We start from the raw sequence: 9,648 nt of genomic DNA on the forward strand, positions 1-9,648 counted from the left end.
AGGCTACTATTTTTATATTTTTTATTTTCTTGTCCATAGACTGAAACAAGAATTGATGCATTTGGATTTGCTCTTGAGTGCCTGCGAAAACTAGGTGACTGCTTACCTTAGCCGTATGATAGAGCAATTGCGCCATCTTCTGATGTACATGTGTAAGTGAAGCGGCTGGCTTTGGTCATGTTATTAATTAAATCTAATAAAGCTTGAGAAGAAATAATTGTACAAATTAAATCCCACACAATAATCTGTTTTGTATCAATGTATAACTCATTCACTTTACGTTTGCCTGTCTTAGAAGTTATTTTCCACAGATTGTATGTGTATTAATAATATAAAACAGAAACAAGAAAGCAAAAATGAACTCAAACAATAAAATATTTACAGAAAATAACCGAACATAGGAACAATATTATTTTTAAAAACTCTATTATTAACAACAAAGTTTTGGATCTTATTATTTTGTTGAGATGGCTTGGATCTGTTTACATTGCTTGTCGATTATGACAATTAAGTGCTAAGTTAATGTACAATTACATATTTACTAAAAATGTAAGTTGCTGAGTATTGGATTAATTGAGACAGAAATTAGGACTTGTAGATAAAAGTTAATTTATACAAATTACACATGACGATATAATTAATATACGTCTACAAGTAAGATTCCTTTAATGAATATCATGTGTTTATCAAGCCTCTTCCGTTTAAACCGATCCTACTGCAATCAATATCAATCTTAAAGAAAAAAAAACTGAATTCGCACTGCGCCGTGTTTTGCTCAAGATTGGTGTCTTATGACATAGCAGACAGAAAGTGTAATTTGATTTAACGTGATGTTTTATATATATATATATATATAATTTCTTAAAAACACATTTTAAAGATAAAAAAAATAGAGTTCTTTTAGAACAAATAGAATTTGGAATATTTTTTGTTAGACAACTTTCTACAGCTTTCTACTGCTGCTGCTGAATCCTCTCGAATTTTAGTGGTACGATCTGGTCTTTCAATTAATTTTTGGAGTAAAGTAGGCCTATTTTTTGGAGTAGTACATTGTTTATAGTCATGTCATGTGTAATTTCAGAGTGTTACAATATTTGTAATTTTGTTTGGCATATAGGAGAAGCCACACGCACAAGATCAAACATGTATGTAATTTTGTATTTCTTTTTTTATTTCTTTACTTTAGCTATGCGTAGCACGAAGCTGTGGTTTGCCAAATTATACAGTATATTAAATCTTATGATCAACTAACTTTAACAGGAAATTATTTTTTTATCAAGATGGGAATACAACGGTAAACTTTAAATTATGTTGACTGCTCAAACTACGCGTTATCACGGATACAATCGGCTATAGTATATAGGCCAATAATATAGACTAATTATAAAATATTTAAACCGTAACGGTTATTTTTCCGTGTGAATTAGCATGTAGGCATCTTACAACCTCCATGGTATATTAATATAATTGCTTGTAACGACTGTCTCATGTACTTTGTATTTCCAGGAGAGTTGTTTATTATTATTAGGCTATTATTCCATGTAAACAAATAAATGTTAGAAGGCCTTCAGGTTCTTTTTGTATCTCCACACCCATATTCATTCTCATATTAGATAGATCATAACTTCTCGGATTATTCAAATCACAATAATCCAAAGAATTGACAATGGTAATGTGCTTAGGTGTTCCAAACTCACGTTTCAGTTTTCTGCGTCGGCTGGTGTGTGTAAGGCAGGGATCCTCAAATCTGGCCCACGAGATCCTCTTTCCTGCAGAGTTTAGCTCTAACCCTAATCAAACACAATAAAGCAAGCTAATCAGTGTCTTCAGGATCATTAGAAAATCACAGGTAGGTGAGTTTGATCAGGGTTGGAGCTAAACTCTGCAGCGCATTGGCCCTCCAGGGCAAGATTTGAGGAACCCTTGTGTAAGGTCTGTTGTGTTGACGTAATGTCTCAAGCGCGCTCACGTAGAATAGAGAGTGAACGCATTTTAACCATTCAGGAGTCCTTTGCTTATTAGTAAATATGGTTTCTTGCGCCATCTAAAGAACAAAAATGGAACTGCATGTGCAAGTCTTTTCCGGGGGAAATTAATTTCTCTTTGCATTTCGTTTTTTTTTAAATCTAGATTTTGATGTTGTCGGTTAGCTAACGAACAGTCCGAATTCGACTATATTGTAGGTTACATCTTAACAAAGGACCTGTCATAACTAGAAACATTGATTTGTTTAAATGATTTTAATGTGATTTGTTCTATAGAAAACCACAGTTTTAAGGTTTGACATGTTGTCTGTATTTATAGAAAAAAATAAAATGCAAATAAAATTCTCAGTAATTCAAAATAAAATACAAATGTAAACCTTTGGAGATAATTTAAATATAGACAATTGACGAAAGACGTTTCTATTAAAAATGCATTTTGTTTAGCTATACTCAGGCGATACTCAAACAACTGAATGTTTCATGAGAGAATGTCGGAATGTGTTGTGAGACAGATTCGGGGTTTGTGAATGTATAGAAAAATGGCACGGGTTTTCTCTCAAGTTTCATTCTGTGCACCATTAGAAGGGGTTAAAGCTCGGGGTGGTCGTCTAGACAATGAAAGCCAAGGCCACAGACAATATCTCAAGCGTATATTTGGTTTAGCCATTTTGATGGAAAAATAAATAAATAAATTGGATAACCGTTTCTTGCCATTTTCTAAACAATGCGTTTGGTTTGTGAAATGCAGCTTTTTAGCTCTAAAGAAGGCCTGTTCGCCGAAATGCGTTAGCACAATAAAGGTATTTTTTACAAATTTATTCCTAGATTTCTGCATTCCACAAGTATTGCTAGTTTTGTGTTTAAGTATTTTTGCTTTTTCCACACACCTTGTTGGCTTTGTGAAGTTGCACTAGAATAACCTCACAAGACTTAGAAATTAATTACAAAGTCTTTGTTAGATACATTTGTGTGCTCATTTAACGCGCTCCTTTTCAAAACACGACTCGGTCCAGGGTCCACTAACTTTATTGCTATAAAGTAACCAATACACTTCTAATGGTGAAGGATGTAGATGGTAGAAATAAGTGCAAAGAAATCTGTAGACCCTGGTTATGTCTATCAGTATAAATCTTAAATTCAAACAGAAAAAATGAACTAAAATGTCATTCATGTGGTAACCCATTATTTAATTGATTTTGTTCTAGTCAAAAATAACATCGCTAAATACGTTTGGTTATGGTTATAGCTCTTTTAGTTTATATTGTCTTAAACTTGCAAAACACCACTTAAAGACGCACTCTTAAAATCTCATGATGTTGTATCAAATAGTTGTTTTTGCATTAACATTTGTAAACAAATAGTTTATTGTGCATGTAAATATTTTAGTCGGGGGGGGGGGGGGGGCTGCACAGGTTGTAAATTGGGGGGTTTTTTTTTTTTATCTTCTAATAATTTACATTTCCAAATATACACTACCACTCAAAAGTTAGGGGTATGTGTTTTTTTTTTTTTTTTTTCGTTTTATCCTCGTTGGTCTTAACAAAGAAAACAAACGCTAAATTATTTGCGCCAGCAAACATGATTTATTTTATTATCATTGTTGTTGTTAATTACTGTGTACATTACACTGTTGTATTTAATCATCGTTTTAAAAAATGGAAGTGTAATTTTAATTGAAATTGTCGTTATAGCTGCACGTATTTCAACAAATACATTTCACTTCATATCATTTGTAATCTAATTTGTGACTGTAATAGTTGTCGATTAATTCCCAAACATGTCCAAACATGTTTAATACAGGGTTCCAAACAAATAGCTTTAACTGTTCTGTTGTGCATGAGCAACAAATTTGTGACAGGCTTGCTCCTGCCATATTTGCCAGAGATTTTGATGGGCTTTCTAGAATACAACAGACATAGTTTAGTCGTAAAGTTATATTCACGTGGTGAACGGACATTGTTTCACATACAAACAGTTTGGCTGCAAAAACATGATTTTTGAACAAATTAAATATTATTTAGCTTCACACTAGTTATTCATCTTATATATTTACCGGTTATTTGAAAACGACATGTTGCTGTGCGTGATATAGGCTAGCCTATTTGTAATTTGTGGCGTGTGTGTGCGTAAGACTATGTATAATATGTTGATGGGAGGTTTCGTTCGGGTTTTTTTTCCAAGTGCCTGTTTTCCCTACTTGTCGCATTATATTGCTCTGTGTCGTTCCTTTGTAAAGTTCCCTGATGTGAAAGCGAATTTTGTGAAACTCCATCCGGGGCATAGAGTGGCTTGCGTGGCGTTTGTTGTTCTTTCTCTTTTTCAGACTTGCGCGGTGGGCGGTAGCCCGTCCCCCTCCCCGAACTTGAAGTACTTGAAGGTAACCCTTAGGGAGGGGGGTGCAGGACGCAATGCCAGATAGACATAGATACACTGTGGATGACAAAAAAAACAACAACAAAAAAACGGAATTGAGATTATAACATACCGTTATATATGCAGGTTATATCAATCTCTTACTATGCATAACATAAAGGTGGTTGGATATATTTATGTTCATATGGCATTATATCCTATTATTACTATATTGTTATTATTTGAATCCATATTCCTATTTATTATAATTATTCTTTTGTCTAAACTAATCTTACTTTATTCTGAATCTGTTGTTAAAGAGAAATTGTTGTCTTTAACTGCATCTTGCGCTACCTCTTCATGGTTGAGCAGTCTCGCTCTGTTGTGTTAAAAAGTGAGTAAAAGGGCTTCGCATTATGTAAACCCTACAAATTGCATTAAAATCTCTGCTTCCCAGGTACCCATCGCAGGTTTCCGTTGTACTTGGGCCCCAAATTACTGCTGAAAGCTTTCTAGCACACGGCGCGATTTTGTCTTGAGTTGACGAAGAGGCGGAGCGTCTTGTCTCGGGGCCACCGATTTTGTGTTTGTGTCATTCTGCTACCGTGGAGAACCTATTACTGGTAAAGAAATTATATAATCAGAATATCTTAAAATGTCCGACAATCACACCTTGCAAACATTATGAAAGTTGCACTAAATGAGGCTCATGTTACTCACCTCCCTGTGCGTTCCTCGGAGGCATGTATGGTGCAAAGGGATTAAGGGTTGTGGGTTGTGGAAAAGTGAGGCCTTTACCGGCCTAATCCAGGTTTAAGAACCACGGTTAAACTCTTTTATTCTCGTACCTTTCAAAGGTCAATTAAACTGTTTTCTATAGTAGCCTTCTTAAACAGCTGCCTAGACAAAATGGCATACACGTGATATGGCATATACACGTGAAAAAAAAAAATTTGCATATATATATATATATATTAACAAGGTTGCCAGAATTGTGCAATATAAAATTGGGCAATGTTAGGTAAGTCCACATAATGTGTCATTTAATCAGTAGACCTAAATGGAACGGTGATAAATACTTTCTAGTTCGTTTGTCTTTTTACATGAATTCAACTTGGAATGATTTTGTATTGCAAAATTTGAACAGAGTCAATGTTCTATAATTATTATGAATAATCATGTGTTCTGATTTACAAGCATAATCATTAACCATCATACTCCTGGCATTTTGTGTCAAATATAATGACAAAATTGTAAGATGTAAGACTGAAAGACTGTAAGGTATAGTGCATATATTTTTGAATGTTTTGTTTTATAGGAAGTCTGGATTGCAGAAGCCATATACACGTTTCTCGCAGCCTTTATATCAAAACACTAAATTTCTTCGTTTTGATGCCGTTTGTGATATGATAGACCGTATTGATCGCTCGCATTCATTGTTAAGTCACAAACACTGTGTTCTTGACTTATATACTTCTAAGAATAGATTACAGTATTTTGGCAAGACTTTGTATATATATTGGCCGATAGTCTATATATATATATTTTTTATTTCATTTCATAACGTCTATTTGTCCGTTTAAAATAGGATATTTAAACATCCCAGTCGATCGAACACAATCCAATTTATTTATGTTCAACAGAGTGTTTTAATCTTCACAAACTAGTATTCGCAAACTTATTAGAAATTAATTCGTAATTCAGTCTGGACTTGTTGCACAGTTTGGATCTGCCATTAATTGGCTTTCATTGTCAATATACAAACAGAACAAGTGAGCGAGGATCTGTCAATGTGTTTTCTGGATCACGTGACCCAGGCCTCAGTTGGACTGGATAGAGATGGATTTCCACGTCATCTTACGTCTCAAAATTTCTGCTTCGCGGATACCCCTACAACTCGGGTAAGAGGCAAGCGCACATGAGAGCTATGTTGTGGGCGTTGCGTATAGGTCTCGCTAGCCCAAGCTAGAAGCTGCGCGGGTACAATGATGGATTTTGACGAGAGAGTTTCCGTTGGCTCCAACATGTATCTGCCCAGCTGCACGTATTACGTTCCGGGGGCTGATTTCTCCACGTTGCCCTCTTTCTTATCCCAAAGTCCGTCTTCTCGTCCCGTCACCTACTCTTACTCCTCTAACCTGCCTCAGGTACAGCATGTCAGGGAGGTTACATTCCGGGACTATGCTATTGATGCGTCCGGTAAATGGCCTCACCGGGGTCCACTGGCTCACTGTTATCCATCGGAGGACATAGTACACCGGGAGTGTTTACCAGCGGCAACGACAGTTGGTGAAATGTTCCCCAAGAATAATGCATCTGCGTATTATCACTCATCGAACTCGACCTCCGCGTCCAATTTCTACGGTAGTGTTGGAAGAAACGGGGTGCTTCCTCAAGCATTTGACCAGTTTTTTGACACCGCCTGCAGGGGCTCGGACAGTGTAGCGAACAGCGACTATGCAGCAAGGGATAAAATGCACTCCAGCAAACAGCCAACGCCAGCGCCCGCGCCGGAGCAGGAATTCGAAGGAAAGGAGCGACAGGAGACCAGTAGCCCCGAATCTTCTTCCGGAAACAACGAGGAAAAGACCAGCGGTACGAGCAGTAAGTACGAGCTCAGCGAGACTGTCATGCGAGAAAGTTTGCAATCTTGCGCGCTCCTGTTAAAATTTTTATATGCTGTTTTATAAGCGTATAAGGTTTATGGAGGGCCTGAGATTTCCCCAACAAAACCTAGGCTACTTATAAACTGTGAGAATCACGTGTTTGGAATTGAAATTGGCCATGAAAAGACTCAAAGCTAGCGCATTTTTAACTTGAACTTTAAAATGTGTTTTAGTGACCGCAGTGATTTCACAGGATTGTTTACAACAGTCAGAGTAACAAGCGCCAGTATTTCTAATGCATGATTTTTCCGTTTGTTTAAAAAGTAAAAATAGGCTATTATATGCTAGTATAAAAAATGTTTTTATTTTTTTATTTTAGCTACAATCCTTTAAACAGAAGTTTGTAGCCTAAATAAAACTGTAGATTTAGATTTATTGTCTTTGTATTTATTAACCTTAACAATAATATATACGTATATATATATATCTATATAGATAGATAGATAGATAGATAGATAGATTGGCTATTACGTGTACTGTACTAGCTTCTTTAACTTATTTTTATATTATCTTTCATAATCTAACCCTTTGGAGTAATGAGGATTATTTGTTTATTGGTAATTTTATTTTAGGTGGACCCAGGGTTCGCAAGAAGAGATGTCCCTATACAAAATTTCAAATCCGGGAGCTCGAGAGGGAATTTTTCTTCAGTGTGTACATTAACAAAGAGAAACGACTTCAGCTCTCACGGATGCTTAACCTCACCGATCGTCAAGTGAAAATTTGGTTCCAGAACAGGCGGATGAAGGAAAAGAAATTAAATAGGGACCGATTACAGTACTACAGTACCAACGCACTGCTTTAGGGCAAGGAAATAACAGATACAAATATATAACAGCTGCAGTAATAAGATCACTCACGAGACCTTATACAGACTCTCAGCGGTTAACTTCAAGTTCGAGACAAGGCACCATTCACTTGTATACAATTACAGAGAGCATACAGGACATTGAAATTCACAGTTTAAATACGGGTTGTTTTGTGCTCGTAATAGATAAACGTATACAATTTTGTGGCGAACAGAAATTATTTAATTAAGAGCTCGTGATAAACACTGAACATGGACTACTCCGTTTGCAGTTGTGATGGACTACACGCTGAGATTGAGTACAACTGGCTGAAACATTTGGGTTTAAACAAGGAAAGGCTTTTGACAAGCCATTTGAATGGCGTGTTAAATTGGGAAGGAATGTTGAACAGGTTGGCCTAATGACATTGGTGTGACCAAATATATAAAATAACTGCTAAAATGTTAGATTGACTGCTCCCAGTTTCCGAATTATTTATTTGATTTGCCACCAAATAGAATTTCATCCATCGTTGTTAGTGAACGTCTTTAAGCAATAACACTTTCTTCGCCGTCTCTGGTGAAAGTAAACGACTCATTACAAGCAACTGCGTATATTCTGATCATCCAAAGTTTTCACTTCCTGCAAACCCTGTGAACACAGAAATAAAACAGACAGTGAACTTGACTGAACGGAGAACATGCAATCTCGCCGAATCGCATCCCCAATCATAAACATTTCAGGACTCGGAATTGGAAATCTTGAAGAAGTGGACTCTTTCAGGCTTAAGAAATAACGTTTTCACGATTACCTTATTTGCCCATGTTCTACTCTGCACCTCTGTGAACATTGTCCTGGGATTAAAATAGGGTTTGGCTTATTGTAATCCAGAAAATCTGTATGGCATATATTTCCTAAATTAAATAATCAAAGGGGTATAACGCATATTTGCAGTACACCGTTTTCTTTTCAAATATGTTATGCATGAGTGTACACATGCGCATTATGTGCATTTATAAACAGCAATGTTGTTTTGTTTTTCTTCTTTTTTTCTAGAACTCTCTCGGGCCATGAGATGGAGCATTTGTTACCTGACAGTTTTACCCTCACAGTGGTTACAGTATTTGCAGTTATCATCTGAATGTTTATGGCCGTACTCGTAGTGTTCATATATGACAGCCTAAGAGCAATAAACTAAGACAGAGGGAGAGTAAGAAGAAGAGAGAGAAAGAAAGTAGAAGAGAGGGGGAGAGAAAGTCTGAGCTTTATGGTTGCTTGCTGCGGAGCGACTTGGCCTGGCTGGCGCATCCTTTGAGGCGCTGAGGAATATCCACCTAATTACGGGGACATCCGCCTTGTTGCTTCAGCAACACGACCATAAAAGCTGTCTGTGTCTGGAGCATTTGGGCAATTGCAGTGTGGTGCCATAAACCGTCTGAGAACCAAGGTTATTAGCGACGATTGCAAGGGGAGAGAGGCAAAGAGATTTTGAGGGACGACTTTCAGGAGTGCTCTTTTTTTTCTGCCCGTTGTATTAATTTAACACTAAAATTTTTTCCTGACGCGCATTGTGCCGTTTCATCTTTTTTATTATATATATATATATATATATATATAATGGAGGCCATTTGAACCTAGTGGGATAGTTGCATTCATTCATATCATTGCATATATGTAAATTGAAAAAAACTAAATTAAAAAAAGTTTAGTTTTTCTCAATGATATGAATGAATGCAACTATCCGACTAGTAGGTTCAAATGCCTTCCATTGGGAGGCACTCGTGTGATCAATGTCATGGCCGTGGATCATCGATTGAACAGTAGGACATTTTCAGACTCAAATCTTTCAAACGTTGT

The 9,648-nt window shown here is 36.5% G+C and overlaps 1 protein-coding gene across 1 annotated transcript; it reads left to right on the top strand.

Moving 5' to 3' along the window:
* Positions 1 to 6,241: 6,241 nt before the first annotated feature.
* On the top strand, positions 6,242 to 8,298 carry hoxa11a (homeobox A11a). Its single transcript, XM_016515070.1, has 2 exons — positions 6,242 to 6,941; positions 7,576 to 8,298. Exons 1-2 carry the CDS (start codon positions 6,323 to 6,325, stop codon positions 7,806 to 7,808), a joined length of 852 nt encoding a protein of 283 aa, XP_016370556.1. The 5' UTR covers positions 6,242 to 6,322; the 3' UTR covers positions 7,809 to 8,298.
* Positions 8,299 to 9,648: the final 1,350 nt, after the last annotated feature.

Source organism: Sinocyclocheilus rhinocerous, unplaced genomic scaffold (genome assembly GCF_001515625.1).
Source record: "Sinocyclocheilus rhinocerous isolate Xijiao unplaced genomic scaffold, SAMN03320098_v1.1 scaffold897, whole genome shotgun sequence".
NCBI classification, from domain to species: Eukaryota; Metazoa; Chordata; class Actinopteri; order Cypriniformes; family Cyprinidae; genus Sinocyclocheilus; species Sinocyclocheilus rhinocerous.